The 21,672-nt window shown below is 36.6% G+C and overlaps 1 protein-coding gene and 1 long non-coding RNA gene across 2 annotated transcripts; one reads left to right on the top strand and one right to left on the bottom strand.

Annotated features, from left to right (window-relative positions):
* Positions 1 to 11,379: 11,379 nt before the first annotated feature.
* On the top strand, positions 11,380 to 17,193 carry LOC145803223 (uncharacterized). Its single transcript, XR_014345349.1, has 3 exons — positions 11,380 to 11,540; positions 16,588 to 16,648; positions 17,082 to 17,193. It is a non-coding gene; the product is annotated as an uncharacterized LOC145803223 (long non-coding RNA).
* Positions 17,194 to 18,717: 1,524 nt separating this feature from the next.
* LOC145802586 (receptor-like protein 9a) lies at positions 18,718 to 19,227 on the bottom strand. The gene is made up of 2 exons (XM_082895321.1): positions 18,876 to 19,227; positions 18,718 to 18,752 (listed from the first exon to the last, which is right to left on the bottom strand). Exons 1-2 carry the CDS (start codon positions 19,225 to 19,227, stop codon positions 18,718 to 18,720), a joined length of 387 nt encoding a protein of 128 aa, XP_082751447.1.
* Between the last annotated feature and the right edge of the window lie 2,445 nt (positions 19,228 to 21,672).

The raw sequence follows: 21,672 nt of genomic DNA, 5'->3' as shown, positions 1-21,672 counted from the left end.
TTTGTTTTGGCTTACCGCGGATAAATACTAGGTGATCATTTTTTTGCTTTAGCATATCATATGTGTGTGTTTGTGTTACTTTGTTTGTTACTATGCCGAGCATATTACCATGAGGCTATTTGCTTACTTGAAATAACTCTATGAATGCCTGTGGATGGATGTTATTTCGCTTAAATTGGAATGATTTTGATTGTTGTACATATGAGCTCATTTTCCTTTGAGTTGCACATATTCAAAAACTCTTTCAAAAAACATGAAATCAAAGCATTCTAAAATAAGTGAATGTAGCTTGCTTTTCGTGCTCCTCGGAGGGGTTTAGTCTCCTCGGATACGATAGCCCTACAGTTTGGACTCCCGAGGTTCTAAATTTGATTTCATAAGTACAATGTGAAACAGTGAAAACATAAAAGAGTTCAACTCCAGAAAATCTTTTGGAAAATCGATTTTTAATCAAAAATGCCAAAAATGGACTGCATTGCCATATTTCAGAGTCGCCACCTAAATATTTTGGAAAAATTTAGGAAACCCGTGACTCATGCCAAAGGCCATTTGTCCGTCATCACTGAAGTGTCTCGGCTCAAGAACTTAGGTATGAGAGGGGAAGGTCATGAATTGAGCACCCCACTCGCCCGATCAAAGATCGCCCTCTACTAATCATGATGTGATTCTTATGTACAATACATGCTCTAACTTACTGTAGACCGCCCGGAACTCAGCTCCGCGCGCGAGGGCGCGAATCGTTGTTCTTAGCTACTATAGTTTGGACTCATGTCATGGTTCTGAATCTAATCTCACAAAGTGCAATGTAAGACTGATAAATCACCAAAGAGTTCAAATCTGGCAAATCGTTTTGGAAAATCAATTTTAATCAAAGAGCGCCAAACATAGACTGCTTTGCCAGATTTCAAAGTCGCCACCTAAATATTTTGTTTTTGGGAAATTTAGGAAACCCCGACTCGTGCCTAAGGCCACGTGTCTGTCATCACCAAAGTTGCCTCAGCTCGAGAACTTGGGGTCGAGGGGGGAAGGTCACGAAATGAGCACCCCTGCTCGCCCGATCAAAGATCGGCCTTTACTAACATAATATGTTGTTTTTGAAAACACATGTGTTCTTATTCCGATTCATTAGCTAGCTTACTATGTGATGCGCACAGCATACAAGTATAGACTAAGTCATTCAAGTTGGAACAAAACATCTCATGTTTGTTTGTTTGAAAATGGTTTGAAAGTGCTACTCGCAAGTAGGCTAAGTCGCAGATTTTGCCACCCTCAAGTGGGCTTAGGAAAACATGATTTGCCACTTCAAGTGGGCTAAAAACTTACATTTCGATGAATTGTTCCAATTCAAGTAATGAAGCCTTCATCCACAGGCATTTAGACAGTTAAACACTTAAGCAAATAGCCTCATGGCAAGCATGCTGTCATGGCAGTCACTCACATACATGCAAGGATGCTAAAGCGTAAACACTCACAGTGTACTCCGAGCCAAAACAGAAGCTAGTTAGTAATCATACATGATCCTGGCTATGTTAACAATGCCTAATGCAACGCATGCAAAAATGCAACTAAGATAGGCTCGGCTATTCTAAGATGTCATGTGAATGCAACTTGATACATGTATTCAAATAGGAATTGAAATACAATGCAGTTCGAATGATGCGCCGAGCCCGGTGCATGCAAGACAGATGAATGATGCACGCATGCAAGAATAAGTATGCTAATTGAAATATGCCCTAAAACTAACCATCGAAAGCAAGTAAGTAAAAGGGAGAAACAAATGGGGGTTGGAAGACATGCATCACACACACACACGCTTATTACAAAATTCGCCCAATCGACGGAGGGTCCGAATAATAAACTAACTAGCTACGCTAAGCAAATTAGTTACAAATCAACTAATTAACTAACAAGGTAATTAATTATTACAATCCAAATTGAGACAAATAGCTATGCTAAGCTAATTAAAATATTACAACAAATTGAATGACTAATCATGCAAACTAATCATAAACAGTGAAATGGCCTTGCTGGCAAGGAAGAGATGCATGCTTGGTCAGCTTCGCTCGGAAATCCACTACCGTGCCTCATGATGCCTCTGTTTGCACTCTTTTGTACTTCTGGAAATTGTGCAAATGTTCAATATACTTCTGATCCACCTTAGGAACATGCTGATGGGTGGTCAGCCAAGAGGAATGGCCATCGGCCAGAGTTTATGGCTATCGGCCAATTTGATAGCCGATCGGTAGACTTTGATGGTCTATCGGCAGACTTTGATGGTCTATCGGCCACTGCTTCCTGCAAATTCTCCCTTTGCTGCAACAGAGCACTAACAGAAGCATGGCAGTGTATTTGCAAGAAAATGTGCGTGCAACCACACTCCTTATCATGTCTAAAGCTCAAAGGAGTGTAGTGTTCGGCTCTCGAGCCATCAATCACGCATCCCAATGCATGATGGCCAAAGAGGCCGAATTGCACAAATCAATGTCAATGAATGCACACAAATACCACATAAGACTCAATGAACCTTCACCTTATCATGCATGATCAAAGGTGTCGGTGACCGAGAAATGAGGCGCGTTTCATCACTTCAAGTATGAAACGTCCCTCGTTTCTCGTGTTGGGATTAACACCCTAATTCAAACACAATGCAATGCAACAAACATGCAACCAACATGCTATCTAACAACGTGCTAAACATCATGAACATGCAACAACATGCAAATAACAATATCATGCAAACAACAATGCAACATGCAACAACATGCTAACATGATGGAATACAACAACATGCAAACAATATAAGTATGGCAAGTGAAGGACAAGACATAAGGGCTATGTAATGCAACACTCAGTGGACTTAAACTGCATATGGACAGACCTAAGAGGGTCCAAAACAGTAGCCAACACACCAAAACTTAGGCACAAAAGGGCCAAGAACACATGTTCATGTGATGGCTCATCAACTAGGCATAAGAGCAAAACTCTCAAACATGATGAAGAAGTGACAAATGTGAGAGTGTAGCAATGAAGTAAACTCTGAAATTACATTCCAAATGAGACGTAATCATGTACATATGACAAATAAAGCATGCTAGTAGGCTCAAAGCTTAAAGTTAGTCAAGGGATTTACACCATGGCCATATCAAGCAAGCCCCGAAGGGCCAAAGTGACTCAAAACAGTCCCAAGACAGACCAAAACAATGCTAGAAACATGCTTAAACGTACCCAACATATGCTAGAATTAGAGGCATGAAACATGGAGCATACAAGGCCAACAAGGAGGATTACACTACACCTACCAAAACCAAGTATGAGGTGACTCCACCAACCAAAATCAGAGTTATGACATGCTAAATAGTGACCAAAAACATGCTGGAATGAAATCAATACATGCTAGAAAGATGAGCCAAAACCTTAAGCATGCAAGACTAATTTGCAAGGATTACACTACAAGTGTATTGAGCATGCAAGAGACAATCAAACCAAACCAAAACAGAGTTATACCATGTTAGAATAAGGCCCTACACATGCTAAGATGGAGCCAAAACATGCTAGAAAAACATGCTCCTTTGCAAAGCTATAAGTAGGATTATACTACGAGTACAAGAAGCATGCAAGGGGTGACCAAGAAAGTCAAAAATAGAGTTATGGAAGGCCTAAAAAGTCACAAAAATGAGCTCAAACAAAGCCTCAAGAAGATAGAAATGCATGCTCTTTTGGTTGGCCATCAACACAAGCCAACAAGAGTAGGGGAGGGGGGACAACCCCCTCCTATTTTCAACTTCATAACCACATTTCTACCACTAAAAATCCTCTGGATTTCAGTGGTGAAGAGACCAAACAAAGGTGATCCAAAGGCCTAAAAGAGATGGCTCAAAACAAGGCCAAATAAGGCACAAAGGGGGTAGACCACCCCCCAACACCAAAGAGGCCTTAAACAAACATGTTAAGCACTTCAAAAAAAGACTTTTTCAGTTGAAAGCAAGGCCTAAAAGAGTATGCAAGTGGGGCCAAAAGCTTAAGCAAAACAAGGTTTAAAAAGGGTAACAACTCACCCTTGAAGAACCACAGCAAACCAGCACTTCTGAGCCAAAGAAAACAAACTTTGAGAGTCCAAACAAGGTCCTCTAGTACCTCAGCAACAAGGCAATGGTGCTTTACTAGGTATTGTAGTGCAAAAGTGAAGACAAAACACACTTTTAAGCAATATATATATATATATATATGTATATATATATATATATAGAGAGAGAGAGAGAGAGAGAAATATACAGAGAGATATATATGTCTTTGTATATCAATTTTCAGAACCTCTGGAAAGGGAGAGGGGTCTCCATTCTTATAGAAAATCAATTCCTAAGCTTATTGGACAAGCTAAGGGCTTGGTTCAATCCCTCCATACACGTGTATAGATGATGAAATCTATGCTCACCAGCTGTTAAAGCTGGCACAAAAATATCTACAAAAGCAAATAAAAAGGCCTCGGCCAAAATGGGTGCCAACCGGCCAAAAAGAGTGCCGACCGGCGAACACTGATGGCCGATAGAGACAAAACATAGCCGATAAGCACAAGGCTTGGCCAATGGTTTGTAGGGAGGCCAACAAGTCACCCCCCTTCCCTCAGAAACAAAACCACAAGCTCTTGGTCCACAGCACAAAACAGATGAGTTGAGAGGTTCCAAGGCAAGACGCGTAGTCGAGACCTTCAGGAACTCAAAACGAACACGAATATAGATGATCATCGAGTGTTCAAACGATGACGTCCAAGTCTTGAGGACGGTCAAAAATGGGGTGTTTACACTTACTATGTGAAGCACGCAAGTATAGACTAATTCGCCCACTTTGAAACTCTTTGATTTCATGTTTGCTTTAAAAAGTGTTTGAATATGTGCCACTCGAAAAAATGAGCTTGCATGTACATTAATCAAATCATCCCAACTTAAGTGAAAAAACCTTCATCCATAGGCATTCAAAGAGTTTACTTCAAATAAGCATGTAGCCTCATGGTAAACATACTTGACATGGAAACACCAACATACATGCAATATGCTAAAGCAGGAAATGCTCACCTAGTACTCAACAGAGGCAAGCCAAAAGAAAGAAAATAGTTAGAAAAAAAATGCATAATCCTAAACAATGCAACATGACTAATGTAACGCATACAACATGCAAATAATAGGCTTGACTACTGGTATAGCATATGAGTCAATTCAAGGCATGTGATAAAACATGTATTCGAGTAAGGAATTTGAAATTGATATTGATTAGTATGATGAGCCAAACCTTTTTATGCATGCAAAATGAATGGATGCGAGTCATGGAAAATGCTAAGGAAAACATGATGCTATATGCTATCCATCATACGTGAGTAAATAAAAGGGAGAAATAATAGGGGTTGGAAGACATGCACAATATTACAATTTTGCCCTCTTGCAAGACGGTCCGAATAAATGTCCGAATTAAACTAACTATTACAAACACCAAATGAATTAATAAGCTAATTTAACTAATTGTTACAATTTGAATTAATCTAATTAATTACTTACAACATATTATGTGTGAAATCTAATTTGCACAGGAAACGAGGACCCACACATGCAACCAAGAATATCTTCCCAAAAACACCTATGTTCTACTGCCTGATTTTGTTCTGTCCGCACTCAGAAAATAATTCTGTTTTTGCCTCAGCTCCTGCTCTGTTTCGCAAGAAAAATGCCACTGTTTGCTCAACAAAAGGTGGTTGGCTGGATTCAAGGGGTGGCCGGCCAGCCACTAATTTTTGGTACTGCCCTGCTGCAACGGAATGGAAACAAAGCAAAAATAGAGTGTTTCCTAGGGATGTTTATTCTCTCTGCCTCTCCCTATCATGAAATCGGCTCACAAATCATCAATGGTTGTAAGGTTGTTGCATGATGATCTGTGAATCGATGGGACAAAGGCTCAATGAATGAAAAAAAAAAAAAGACCAACAAAATCTCCTCCCTATCATGGAGTTACCTTAAGGGAAGTGGTAAACATTGATTCTTGGATTATTATAATCACTAAAGGGTATGAAATGACTCAAGACTTAATGGGTTCAATATAACGTCCGATTGAATTTGACTTGATTTTATTCTCTTGCTTTACCTCTTTTACCAATTTTATTAGCCTCTTTTAGTATTACCTTTCCATTCTTTAATCATTTTGTCCAAACATGAGAGTTATGTCCATTAATGAAGAGAAGTGTCAAACAAGAAGTTGTCTTTTGCATGAGAAAGATGTAATGCCTTGGTAATGAACCTCCGAAGAGATTAAACTATTAAGCATGGAAGGTCTCTTTTGCAGGCCTTAAACAACCATCAATTGTTTGAAACAACGCTTAAACGAAAAGAAGAAAACCAAGAAAGGAGAGAGGTTGCAGAGGTGATTATTACAAGTATGAATACATGTATGAAAACTATGAAATGAAAGCTATCAACTCAAATAGGTTGGTGTCCAAGGCCTAAACCACCAAACCTATGAGGACTTACAACAATTCAAGCATACTATTCAAAGCATAAATGAAGTAAATACACTAAAATAGTCCAAAAAACAACAAAGCAGTGCTGGAATTACTTTGACAATGCTAAAAAAAAGTAAGCAAAAATGGGAAAGAATTAAAGCTAGTAAGCAAGCCAAAGGAAGGGTGGCTAACCCCTCCACCTTTTGGACCTTAAAATCACATGTTTTAGCCTCGTAAAACTCTGAAAATCAGTGGCCAAAAGTTGAGAAATAAGTAGGAAACACGTGGATAAAAGCTTATGGAATAAGGTTCAAAAAAGGGTGGTTAACCCCTCCACCTTTGGTAGCTTTAAATCACGAGTTTCAGCCCACCAAAAATAATTCAAAATAGAGTAAAAACAACAAGAAAAGGGAAGGAAGAGGTAGTGTAAAGATGGCCAAAGTTATACCTCTTCAAGAGGAGTTACTCTTTTGTTCACAAGCCAGAAGATATCCACTCTCAAGGGCTGAGATTTTAGCTCAAGAACCTCAGCAAGGAGACTCAAATTTTTAGTTTAGGAAGTGTATGTATAGTGTATGTATATTGCAAGATAGACAGGGAGAGTGCTTAGTAAGATTTGGGCTCTTCACAAATTTTCTAACCTAAAATCAAGAGAGGTGGGCTTGTATTTATAGAAAAACAACTTCTCATGTTGGAAATATCTATATAGAGACAGCTGGTGCAAGGCATGCACATAGGGGAGACAGTTGGCTATAAATATCTTCTTGTCGGGACACCTAGCTGACCGGCCACAAAAAGTGGCCAGGCAGTCCGAAAAAACTACTCTCAAGCCTGACTTCAAATGGGCATATCTCCTTCATCCAAACTTGGTTTCAGGTGATTCTTGAGTCTAAATTGAAGCCCCAAAAGTATACTTTCCAATGGTGGTGGTATGATATCTAAATTATAAGTTTAGAAAGAGATATGCCTAATTTAGTGAAGGCTACACAATTCTCTCTTAACGATTTGATGCTTAACCTTTTCCTAAACTAGTTTTCTTCCCACCCCTCCTATTTCCTTTAACTCCAAACCTATAAATAAGATATTTTTAAATATTTTTCAAAGGGTTCACCTCCCTTCCATTTATTTCCACTTTGTCTTTACTCAGTTTACAGAAAAGTGTAATATTTTAAACGAAATACGAGCCTCGGAACATCGTGGAAATATTTGGAAAAATATTTTGAAAAAGTAGGTTTTAAGGTTTAAAATAGTTTTGATCGAAATGGGGTGTAAAGTTGGGATCAGAAGCTCAAAAATCGAAGCCTTTTGCTAAAGATTCGAACGATTGCACATCGTAACATTTCATCATTGAGTGTTCAACTTGAGGCGCCCAAGTCTTATGGGCGATCAAAAATGGGGTGTCTACAGTGACGTGGTCTATACTTGTTTGCTTCACATAGTAATGTTATCATATTTATAACTAGAACATGAGCATAATGTTAATAAAACTCACATCATGACTTAGTAAAGGCCGATCTTTGATCGGGTGAGTGTGGTGCTCAATTCATGACATTCCCCTCTCATACCTAAGTTTCTGAATAGAGGCAAATTTGGTTATGATGGACAAGTGGCCTTTGGCATGTGTCACTAGTTTCCTAATTCTCCCAAAAGTATTAGGTGGCGACTCTGAAATTTGACAATGCAATCCGTTTTTGGCATCTCTTGCGATTAGTGGATTTTTCTAGAATTTGCCAGATTTAGTCTCTCATTTTCTTTTGTTTTACATTACACTCGTGAAACCAGATTCAGAACCACAGGAGTCCGAATTGTAGGGAATTACATCCGATGAGACTAAATCCCTCCGAGGAGCGCAAAAAACCAACTACATGGTGTAAATTAAGGCAAAGAATAGAGGTAAAAATGTAATTTTCTCAAAATAATATGGTAGGAAAACTTTGTGGATTCAAGTTAAAAAGAGAGAAAAACAACAATCACACACAAAGGAAACGAGGCCAGCTAGTCGCCATGGCACTGCCAGCCGGCCAACGGTGAGACCCAGAGTGGAGGTTTATAGAGAGAAAAAGTGAGAGGAAGCATGGATAGTTTTGTAATCTTGGTTAGAGGACCAAATTGAAACACTTTGTATACTTTAAATACTAAATTGACATGATTTATATATTAAGGACCAAAATAATACAAATATCTTATTTTAGGAACTATAAGAGTAAAATTTTGATTGAATTTCCATATTTACCCTTGAATTAAATTTAATGGTAGCTACAAATGGAATTCGGTTAGGGGAGGAAATCAAAATAATTTTTATACACTGGGAGCTAAACCAACACAATTTAAACAAAGAACCAAAATCACACAAACTCCATAGTTTAGAAACTAAAATAGTAACCATCTCAACCTTGGGAGACTTACACTTTTGGTGCTATGGTTTTTCTCGAGTCTAACTATCATAAAATTGAATAATTAATCATTATTTACTAATTCCAAAATATTATATGACATTAAATCACGTGGTGTTTTCAGGCATGATCCGACACTTCCAACAACAATTCATGGAATCAGTGAAAGATTGATTATCCAATTAGATTATCCTCCTTTTCACTTTTGTTTTGCAATAAATATCAAAATATATAATACCAATTATATGTTTATTTTGTATTATTAGTTATAGGATTAAAAAATTCACCAATTTTGTTGAATAAAATGTCCATTACAATCTAATCCGAATAATACAAATTACAACTAAATGTGAGAATGTGAATTCCATACATTGATAATCTCAATCCTATGTTACAATCTGTTCAATAAAAATGGCCCATAAAACTCACATTGATGCTGCAAATATTGTCCATGTTGATGCTGGAAAGGTTGTTTTAGTTGTGAATAGGTGAAAGATTTTATATTGGACTTTTCTCCTATATCAATTGATCCATTCAAATTGGTGTACTGTAGGGATATAGTCTTGAGTGATGACAACACATCAAGAGATGGTAAGAAGCTATTATTGAAAAAATTGACTTCCAAATCAAGTACCTCCAGCTTGCCTAACACATAGTCTCTCAAAACTTGCATAATCAATTTCCATTTCAAGTCACCACCATCCTCACAACTAAAACAACACGTAAAATTGACATGTAATCCATTTTATTTAAATAAAAATAAAAATAAAAATAGGTACTTTGCTTACTAAGAATCTTAAAAGACTTGTATTTGAAACCCAATTTTAAAGGATAGTGATCTACAAACATAATTTTTGTATTAAACTTAGATATAAAATTGTGTGGCCTGTCGTGGTCCTTTTATTACAAGACAAAACACGCAACATTGTGGCTCATAATTACAAAAATTTTATGTAAATATTCAAAAAAATTATAAATACCTTTACTGACACTACAAGAAAAGTGGTCTATAACGGCGCTTGAATCAAGACGTTTTAAAAAATGTTGTGGTATACTGAATAGTCAACACGCTTTTCAAGGCATCATGCTCGCTGTATTTAACTTAATAGACACGTAAACCCCATTCCAATTACAAAAGTAACACAAAATCTCTCTCATACACTTCTCTTCTTCATCGAACTCGATCTCTCTCTCTCACACAAATCGCAGATCCGAAATTGAACAAGAAAGTCGATCTAATCTGATCGAAATCCGAAGTCGATCTGATCTCTCTTGCATTTTGCTAGATCTATTCTTGCTCTAGCTTTTCTTCATCGAATTTAAACTCGATCTCTCTCGCAAATTGCAGATCCGAAATTGAACAAGAAAGTCTATCTAATCTGATCTCTCTCGCATTTTGTTAGATCTGCTGATTAACAAGGTTTCAAGCAAGTTGTTTGTGTTTTGTTTCTCAGTATCAAGTGTTAATCGGTGTTTGATTTCTTTGTAGGTGGCAATGAAATGTAGAGATCAGTTACATGAACTTGTAAAGGAAGAGATAGAGAAGAAGGATTCGAGTACGGAGGAGTGGAAGATCGTGATGGAGAGAAGCTTCAATCACATGGACAATGAGGTGATTGCATGGAATGACAGCGTTCTGCGCACCGAGAAATATCGATCCGTTGTTGAAGGATCTGAATGAGAAGAAGCAGAGCTTTGGGCGGAACGTGGTGTCACTGGCGGTGGAGCTCAAGAAGGTCTGAAGCCATCTCGCTTCACAGGAGCAGTCATTGGCTCTTCGAACCCTAACAAGACAGGCATGTGAATTTGTATATTTGTTTATATGTTTCTATGTATATTTTTTTGCATCTGTGTGTACTTTGGAAATAAAATCATTTCATTTCACCTTTTTGTTCTTCTCTGTAAAGTGATGTTCTTTGTGGGACCTTCTCTAATTTTGTGTATTTTTGGATTTTTTTTTTTTCCCTAGGCAGAGGCCAAAGCTAAGAAGATAGAGGAGGAGATGTATAGATTACAGGAGAGCTTAGAGGAGAGAAATGGGCAGCTTCAAGCATCAGCATCTACTGCTATTATTGTGTGTGCACATATATGTATACAATTGTATTGTCTATTGTGTCAATTTGGTTATTATAGTTTTAATTGCATCAATTCAGTGTATCAATTCACACACCATATCCTTCATCGTGATGTCAAGGTTAGTTACCTCTCTATGTGATTTATAATGTTTTAAGTGAAGTGTTATATCTCTGAAATCTCAATGGTTGTTCTGCACTGCTGATGTTTCACACTTGCTTTAGTGTTCGAATAAATTTCTGACAAAAGATCAGGACATAAGCCTAGGTAAATGAAGTCTTACCTTATTCCTGTCATTCTTGACTGCACCTTTGTAATTTTGTTAATGATAATTTTGTTTTATTTTATTAGAGGTATTAAAATATATTTGGTTGTAGGTGATTTTGGTCTTGCTAAGATGTTGACTTCCGATGATCCTGCTTCCTTTGTGAGTATTTAAAATCATTGTTTTAGTTTCATGTTTGTTCTTTTGTATAGTCTCATTGCTCTGATGTATCGGCTTCAATTGCAGGTGGTGGGAACTCCTAGTTATATGTGTCCTGAACTTCTCACTGATATACCTTATGGTTCAAAGTCAGATATCTGGTCTTTAGGTAAACTCCAAATCGTTTTTGAACTTTTCAGCTCATCTGTTCTAAATGTGTCCATTTCTTTGCTGGTCATTTATTACATGCCTAATTTGTGTTATTCAGGATGTTGCATATTGAAATGGCTACCCATATAGTGATCCCGGTTCTTCCACCTTTGGTTGTTGTATCCGAATTTGGTTTCGTGGATGTCAGTTGTGGTTTGTATCTTGTTTCCGTCCTTCAATACTTTGTATTTGAGTTATAGGATGTTTTGGGCAGGATTGTTTCAGGTTGGGTGTGATTGGGAGCAAATGGTTGCTGCCCAGAATTTTGGTCCTCCGCTCGAGCCAGCCTTTTGCCGCTCGAGCGAGCTCTGTGTTTTAGATCCTTCGCTTGAGCCAGGGTTCCTTCACTCGAGCGAGAGTTGAGTTTTGTGTCCGGTGGCTCGAGCGAGAAGTCCTTCGCTCGAGCTTACGTCTGCGTCCGGTTCTAGACCTGAGAGTTGCAATCCTTCGCTCGAGCGAGCGAGGACTATGTTTTGGAGTTCTTCGCTCGAGCGAGCTTTTCTTCGCTTGAGCATACTTCTGGGTTGTAGACCTGAAGCTTCGAATTGTTGGCTCGAGCGAGGCTTTCCACGCTCGAGCAAGGGTTCCTTGTGTCTGGTCGCTCGAGCGACCAATCCTTCGCTCGAGCAAGCCTGTGTTATATCAGTAGACAGCAGCGGGGAAACACTTCACTTTTTATCCTCTTTTGTTTTCAAAACCCTAGATCTATTCTCTCTCTCTCTCTATACACTTTCTCTCTAGGGTTTCATCTATTTTTAGTGTGTTTCTACCCTAAGTTCTTTGTAAGAAAGATAGAGGGTTGTGTGGGCTACGTTTTAATCTGAAAATTTGTGGATTTGGAGCACTTTGGATTTTCACCATCTTCTCCTTTGGTCTCTTCATTTCAAGGTGGGATACCCTACTCCATCTTATGAGTTTTGTCTTAAATTTTGGCCATTTTGATTAGTTGGTGATATTGGGTAATTTTGGGAAAAGTTAGGGTTGTTGTGTAATTTATAAAATAGGGGTTTTCAAATAATAAAACCCATATGTAGGTAAGACATTGAGAAATGGAATTATTGTTGTGTTATTGATGATAATGAACCTTAGGGTTGATATTGTGGATTAGAGAAAAATGCCCTAGTTATGTGATAAATTAATTGGTATAATTAACTTGGGGGAAATATGAAATTGAATTGGAAATTGTGAAATCGGGAAGTTATGGGATTGAATGGTGTAGTTGGATTAATTTATCACTCACCTACGTAAATGTTGATATCATATTTGTTTAATGCATTTATTTCTGTTTAGAAATAACTGCTTTGGGCTATCGGTGGAGGATAGTCTTGATTGTTGTAGACACTGTATGTTGATTAGGGAAAACTGAAACTAATCACATTGAAGACTCCTTTTTGGTTATTTTGTTATTTGGATATTACATGTAAATTCAAGCCAAGGGCTTAAAGTGTATTTGAGTTAGTACTCTCTTTTGTGACCAAGTGTTGGCTTGGAAAGTTGTAAGCCCATAGGACATTTACTTTTGTTGTCAACATGTAATATTTTTGTACTTGACTACTCTGATAAATGGAATGATGTTTTATTTTCTTATATCAATGCATGTCAATAATGTGGGTTTCTATGTATTATTTTGAGGGCGTTACAGCCCACAAAGTTGCTTTTAACACTTTTGTAAGTCATGGATTTGTCATTTGGATAGTTAAGGATTGATTCATTATGTAATAGGATTCAGACTATGGTATTGAATTTTAGATATTGCCAAGGATGAATAATAAGCAAAACAAATCAAGTCCTGTTTCTTGATTTTTTTATTACTAATGTTAGAATCAAATAAATGTTTGCTCTTTACTTGACAACATTTGCAATGTACTATAATTGTGTTTTGGGAAATGTGGATCATCTAAAATAGGAGACTTTTACTCTTTTTCTTTTCAACCTACATCTCACTAAGTCATAACTTTTGGGTTTTGTCTTCTGTAGGAAATTCCAATTCGGAATCCTGTATATCTCATGTTAGGTGCATCTTTTGGTTCAGCAGCAAAAGGAACTGGGCTCAAGGCTCTTGAGTTTTCTCTCTCCATTTATATTATATTTTCAATTCTCAAAAATTGTAGGATGGAAAAAGGAATTTAAAAATTTTTGAATCTTGAAACTTTGATGAAAAAAACAGGGAAAAAGAAAAGAAGAAAACAAATGTTTGTTTGATTGATTGTTAGCTAAGAAAATGTAGGGGCGGAAACAAACAAAACAAAACAAAGCAAATTGAAATTCTGAATATTGAAAGTTTGACAATGACTTTGTTTATGCATGCCTAATAGCCTTGATCAGCCAATTTTTTTCTTAGTGCTCTAATTTATGAAAACAAATTCTAATTATGTTTACAAATTATGTTTGCATTCAAACAGGAAAAAAAAATATAAAATAAAAATAAAAGTATAGCGATCCCGGGTTTACCCTTGTTGTACAGTGATCAGGACATGTGTCCGTGGATGTGGTAGTTGTTTATTATCTTGTTTGCATCTTCTTTACTTTGTCTATTGAGTTATAGGATGTGTTGGACAGGTTTGTTACAGGTTGGTTGTGTTTGGGAGCCTAGTATTGCTGCCCAGATTTTTGGACCTTCGCTCGAGCGAGGCGTTGGTCGCTCGAGCGAGAGTTGAGTTTGTGTCTGGTGGGTCGAGCCAGAGTGGCTTCGCTCGAGCGAGCGCTTGCACCTGGTTCTGGACCTGAGAGTTGTGTTTCTTGGCTCGAGCGAGTTTTTTTTGGCTCGAGCGGTCTGGTTTGCTCTTCGCTCGAGCGAGAGGTCTGTCGCTCGAGCGTGCTTCTGGTTGCAGACCTGAGGGTTCGAGTTGTTGGCTCGAGCGAGCGTTCTTTCGCTCGAGCGCACTTTTGAGTTTTTGGCTCGAGCAAGAGCTTCTTGGCTCGAGCGGGAGTTTCTGTGTCTGGTCGCTCGAGCGACCAAGTCTTCGCTCGAGCGAGAGTGTTTTATATCAGCGGACAGTAGCGATTTTGAACATCACTTTTTCACCTTTTCTTTTTATCAAACCCTAGATCCGAGACCCTCTCTCTCTACACTTTTACTCTCTCTAAGAATTGATCTCCCTAGAGTGTGAATCTAGCCTAGGGTCTTTGTTAAAAAGATAGAGGGCATTGAGAGCTTTGTTTTAATCTGAAAAAGTTTGGATTTGGAACACGTTGGTCTTCGAGTCTTCATCTCCTTTTTGGCTCAAACTTCGAGGTAGGGATATCCTACTCCTCTCTATGGATTTTGTCTTTAAATTTTGGTATTTTGAGATGTTGGGGTTGGTTTGGTAATTTTGTGAAAGTTTGGGAGTTTTGTGCAATTTTACAAAAGTTGGGATTTTATTCATAATAAACCTAGATGCATGTTTGGAATAGAGAAATGGCATAAATGTTAAATCATTGATGAAAATGGGACCTAAGGGTTGAAATGTTAATTATGGGAATTGACCTAATTACATTGTTTAATTAATTGGGATAATTAATTGTGAGAAATGAGGAAATGAAATATTGATTGAATATCCATTTGTGCATTTATTTTCTGTTTAGAAATAACTGTTTTGGGCTATCGGTGGAGGATAGTCGTGATTGTTGTAGACAATGCATGATGATTAGGCAAACTGAAACTAATCAATGAAGTGTATCATGGAACTTGACGGTTGATAGAATACATTAACTATATGTATTGAGTGATTGTATATAGAACCATTGTGTTTGTATACGTTATGTGTAGAGGAGGAGATGGGGAATGTACTCCGCGGTTTAGGGGAAGATAGGGGATGTACCTCTAAACCGGATAGTGTTGGGAGAAGATAGGGGATGAACTCCGTAGATACAGCTCATATGCTTGTCTAGAGAAGTGAAGATAGAGCTCATATGCTTATCTTTGTGAAGTGTGGATATAGCTTATATGCTTATCTGTGGATAATGTTGTTATACATATCTGTTGTAGAATGTGGATATAGCTTATTTGCTTATCTGAAAATGTGGATATTGTTGTTATACATATCTGTTGAGCATGTGGGTAGTGCTTATATGCCTATCTGTTGAAAAAGGGGAAATGAAAAGTAATTTGGACTTGTAAGTCATTTGACATAAATATGTGATTTATGTGATTGTATCAGTGTTGGCCATCTATCAATTGCTAATCTTTTAGTCATTGTTCATGGTTGGTTTAGTATATTTCTACTGGGCTGTGGCTCACCCTATATGGGAATATCATTTTCAGGTGCAGGAAGCATGCCACCTCCAAGGACATAGCTTGGGAGGCTAGTGGCGGACATAATGTTGTCGTTTTACTTTTTGATGTATTACATGTAAATACAAGCCAAGGGCTTAATGTGTATGAGTTAGTACTCTTTTGTTGTAACCAAGTGTTAACTTGGAAAGCTGTAAGCCTGTAGGGCATTTGCTTTTGTAGTTAACATGTAATACTTTTTGTAATGAAGTTCTGAGAAATGAAGGAATGTGGGACTTTTGAATATCAATGCATGTCTTATTTGTTGGCTTTAATGTTATTATTTTGAGGGCGTTACAAAAAGAATGACGGAGTACATTGTAATTCATATTTTGACTGATTCTTGGAACTCTCACAAAATTTACATGATCACATAGAAGTAACCTATAAGAAAATTTTCAATTATAGATTTCAATAGAAATATGCCTTCACCATTTACTTATTTTACTCTATTTCTTTCATTTTATAAATTTATTTATTCTATATAATTGCATTCATGTCCTTCAGAGAACATTGCATTCAATAGATAGTTGATGTTTTACCTATCATACTTCAACGATGGTTTCTGTTTTATCTTGGATTCTTCTACAAGTATGAATCAAAGCAAAATATTTGTGAATGCCTTTGTATCTTGCATAAGTTAATGTGTGCAGTCTTTATGATAGTAATTTCTAGTAATAGCATTTATAAACTCTGGTGGGCATTTTATTTGTTACCATAAATTGATAGTACTATTTTTGAACATATGCAGTAACAGGACATAAATTAGCCCATGGCAACATTGTGTACAAAAGGAACTGGAGTGTTTAGGAGTAAGTTTATGGCTTCTGTATTCTTTTATGCTGAATTTTGTATCTTGCTTGAACAAATTTAACAAATTCAATGTAGTTGTGAGAATTGAAAATATAATATAATAAAATAAAAATGTTGATGACAGAAATAAGAAATGCGAACCACAACCATTATGGATACCAGATGGGAGTGAAACGTTCAAATTAGAGGATTATCACAACTCTTTTAATCATTATTTGTTTCCTGCTCTAGCACAAAGCATCCAAATTATAGTCATCCATGTGAATTGTTTTTTCCTTATTGCTGCAAGTACGAAAACGCTCTCACCATTTCACCACCTCATGAGTCCTTTGTGGTATGCATAGAATTGTTTTCCTTACAATTATTCGGTTCCTACAGTAGTTTCTCATATTTTACTCCTTCTTCCCCACCTCTCTTTCTTTCTTTTTTCAGCTTGTTAAGATTCATTCTCCAATGCGATCTGATCCAAACCATGTTGTAAAGTGGGTACCTGACCGTAGCACTATTGTTGCTGCCAGGATTGCATCAGAAAAGTTATTAAGGTAACTGATCTTCATTTTGTTTTCTTTTCCTTTCAATTAGAGCCTTGCATAGTTTATCATTTGCTTGAACAATAACCACTCAAAGAGTTAGATAAAAATATTTTGTTTGATGTTTCTGATGATATCACTGACATCCCCTATAGCCCTATGGTTTTTGAAATATATTCTGAAATTTGAACTATCTCGAGGTTTGGGTGTCCGGCATCATTTTCATCTGCTATTTGAGAATGGGTCAATTTATATTGAAACAGTGAAACTTTTTGTTTGAATCTTATTTTAAGTGGAAATCTTATCATGAAGAGGAAAAAAAAAAAAAAAAAACCTTGATTAGGGAAGTCTATTACTAATGATTGAGAGGGTTTACTGTTTTTGTGATCTTTATGCTTCTCCAACATGTCATCACATAATTTTTTTGGAATCTGTCATTTTACTTGAACCTCAAGCTTTGCCCTCAGTCAAGCAAAGCTATGGAAACTTTAATTTGGTAAGGCAATCTGATGCTTGTAATAGGTATAATCAAAGTTTTCTTGAAATTTGTTGTACGATGATTATGTTTTTTGAGTATATGTTACCATGTAATGGAAAGAAGTATGGGTAATAAAGAAAGTTCATGGTAATTTTTTAGTGTTTGATTATTGATGAAACTGACCTTAAAGATCTTACTATACATGTTATTATTATGAAGGGGATTTATGTATTAGCTTTTTATCTCTTTATGATTTTGATGGTATTTATTGTTTTGTTCTAGATTTTCTTCAAAAATATTATAATTTACAACTGTTATTTATTTATGTGTAGGTCAAAAGGATAATTTTGCGGAGGAAAAGATCTGATTCTAGATGTAAGGATTTTAACAGGGCCAAAATTGAAATCTTGCTGGCAATTTTTTATTTTTTTATTTTTTGTAAAAGAATTTAAATATCCGAGTGTGTTGATTGGTGAATTTCAGATTTTTTTTGTTTTTTTTAAAGATTGGGTGAATCTTATAACTTAAATATGCTTTTGTGAACATGTACAGTTTAATCGTTCTTTGATATTGAATTTGATAGTTTTATCCACATTTATTTTTATTTTTTGTTAGGATGTGTTTTGTGAATGGAATGTAAATAACCAGCTCAGAGCATATTTTATATTAATTAAATTATGAAATAAGGTAAAAAGGTGGAGTTTTTGTTCAAAATGCCACTATATCCTGTGACATCAACAGTTATATTTAAGAGAATTATTTAAGAAGATTTAATAGTATACCGGCGTTTATGAAAAGTCACTATAAATTCAGCGACGTTTATTAAGCGCCTTATACCTATAGCGACGGCCGTATCATCTACGTAATATAAAAGCGCCGGTATAGTATTTTGGTGGCGCATTTGCCACTTATAGCGGCGTTTTTGAAATGCCGGTAAAAACGGTTTTTCCTGCGGTGTAAGATTTACTTAAAATATGGATTGTTCCCTGTGGTTTGAAAAATTACAAATACCCCTTATCAGAATTTTTTATTGAACATAATTAACTGAAAAAATAAAATTTCAATAAAATAAAATTTCACCCAACTTCTCAAAACCTGTAAAACAGTCAATAATATATATCATAACATAGACCACAATAGATGTTAATTTCTGGAAATATTGTCAAAAAGAAAACAAGAGAGTAGACTTGTTTGGTTGCTATTCTAGTAATCAAAAACCTTCATTCTCAAGCCAACCAGCAAATCCATTGTATGATAAGTCGAGACTTTGAAGTTCTTCAAATGGAAGAAACATGGAGGCATTCAAATACCTACCTCTAGTGTCCCAATAAGTAGAATTGAGTGAGAGTTGGATCACTCGCCCTGTTGTAGTGCTGCACTTGACTCTTTCCCATTCACAACAGTCAGTAGTCGCTTCACCCTTCCAAATCTCCTTCCTTGGATATATGCTATTGTGATTTTGGTGGTTAATGGAAGCTTTTAATTGTAGAAGAGCAACCCTCTCATGCTCCAAACACCCATAGCACTCACTAGCGAAAACCAACATTACCCACAACCACACCAACCTCATCTCTATAAACATGATGATACACCTATTTCTTCTTTGAATGTTTTGCACAAACTCAGAATTGCACGTTTAGCACCCAAGTGGTTTGAGTCTTTATAAAGGCGCTCAAAGCACCATGATACACTAGGCCCTCCCACTTATTGATTTGGCTAATAAAATTCAAATTGAGTATATTTATTACCATCAATTTTTTGCTTAAATTTCACTCTCATCATTCTTATTGCAATTGTCTTAATTTCAAACCAATTTTATTGCGAAGTTGAAATATATAATATAACTTTATTTATATGAACATGGAATTTTAAAAATTTTATAATAACAATTCAAAGATCAAAGTAAACCTACAAAGCAAAATTAAGAGATTCGTAATGTGAAAAGTACTATAAATATAAGAGCTAAAAACATCAAAATGAAACACTATCACTCCTAAATGTCAAAATAATGATTTGATGAAGTTATTTCAATTGATATCTTATATGCTTTTTATTTTTTATTTTTTATTTTTTTATGTGCAAAATAATAATAATAATAATAATAATAAAATTAAAAGGGTAATTGCATTTTTAATCTCTATATTTTGACTCAAATTTCACTTTAGTCCTTATAATTTCAAATTAAACAGTTTTTTTTATACACTTTAAATTCTGTTTCAATTTGGTCTTTCTGTCTAAATTTCTATTAATTTTTCTTGCATATATATATACCTTAAGAGACTAATAAATGTCCCAAAATCGTCAACTTCAACCTGCAAATTAAATAAGAAGACCAAATTAAAACTTTTGGGATAATCTAAATAAATGCATTTTTTGATTTTTTATGAAAAGGTATGCAGAAAAGTAGAGAGGTGATATGACTTAAAAAAGTTGAAAAGATAAAAAGTGTACTTATATTCAACACCCCAAACGAAGACAAAACTATTTAATTTAAAAATATAGGGATCAAAATGAAATTTGAATCAGACTATAAAAGTGAAAAGTGTAATTAACCTAAATAAAAAAAAAAAACATTTGGGAAAATTACAAAAAAAAAAAGAAAAAAACACCCATAATTTAACCCTCTTGTAACAAAATAGCTCATGAATCTTTAATAATATGCTTATATAACATTAGATGGAATGACCTCAATTTCCATCAATTTAATTCCCCTACTTTGTTCATTATAATAGGACAATAACAAATTTACTGTTAGTTTTTTTTTTTTTTTTTTTGGGAGGGGGGGGAAGGGGAGTGTTTATGATTTGTTGGTGGTAAGATATAATCTTCCAATGACTTTATCCCAATTATAAAGAGTTTATTCCAATGGAAAATTTTCAGGTTGATATGCTTCTGGGGGTTATTTACACTAAGAGCAAGTCCAATGGTGGATAGTTAAAATGAATAGCTAAAATTATAATTTTTGTGCAATGAATAGTGTAAAATAGTTATAGGATAGTAATGTTACACCAATGGTGAAATTGTTATTTTTTAGCAAAACAGAGCAGAACTTCCACCAAGTGGTCGACCACTTGGATATCCACCTAGTCGACCACCAGCCTCTCAAATTTGTTGCACTGAAAGCTTTAACTATAAGTAAAATTAGTGTCAAATTCTAACGCCTCAACCCTTTACATGTCATCAATATTGTTCACTTTGGGCCATGCCCACACGGATTTGTTCTTCCCAGTCGGTCACCCATCCAAGAACTACTCCAGTCTAAGTACGCTTAACTGGGGAGTTCTGCTAGGGATTTCACTACCCAGGAAAAGGCCTCGATGCTATATAAGGGTCCAGGTTTTTACTTTTATAGCCCAGAAACTCCCCCTCCATTCTCGATGTGGAACACCGGGACCTTACAATCCACCCTCTTAAGGCTGCACGTCCCCATGCAATAGCCTGCCAGCTCACAAGCCCGCGCCACATGCACCGAGAGACTCCATGGGCCCACACTCGGTACTCCGGAGAGTTGACTCTGATACCATTTGTAACGCTCCAATCTTTCACATGTCATCGATTTTGTCCGCTTTGGGCCACGCCTGCACGGATTTGTTATTCCTAGTGGGTCACCCATCCCAAAACTACTCCAGCCTAAGCATGCTTAACTGGAGAGTTCTGCTAGGGATTTCACCACCCAGGAAAAGGCCTCGATGCTATATAAGGGTCCAGGTTTTTACTTTTATAGCCCAAGAACTCCCCATCCATTCCCGATGTGGGACACCGGGACCTTACAATATTTTAGTGTGCTTAGGCTGGAGTAGTTCTGGGATGGGTGACCCACTAGGAAGAACAAATCCGTACGGACGTGGCCCAAAGTGGACAATATCGATGACATATGAAGGGTTGGGGCATTACAAATGGTATCAAAGCCGACTCTTGGTACCAGGTGTGGGCCCGTTGTGTCTCTCGGTGCATGTTGCGCGGGCTTGTGAGCTAGCAGGCTACTGCACGGGGACGTACAGCCTAAGAGAGGTGG

Source organism: Camellia sinensis, chromosome 11 (assembly GCF_055761805.1).
Source record: "Camellia sinensis isolate YWXY chromosome 11, ASM5576180v1, whole genome shotgun sequence".
In the NCBI taxonomy this organism is placed as follows: domain Eukaryota; kingdom Viridiplantae; phylum Streptophyta; class Magnoliopsida; order Ericales; family Theaceae; genus Camellia; species Camellia sinensis.
This window is presented reverse-complemented; position numbering and strand designations above follow the sequence as displayed.

Bases quoted from the DNA above. Each gene is read 5' to 3' on its own strand.
- LOC145802586 (XM_082895321.1), bottom strand. From the start codon at position 19,227: ATGAGGTTGGTGTGGTTGTGGGTAATGTTGGTTTTCGCTAGTGAGTGC. The intron at 18,753-18,875 runs GTTTTTGATTAC...ACTGTTTTACAG, and splicing joins TGGTTGGCTTGAGAATGAAG to GTTTTGAGAAGTTGGGTGAA.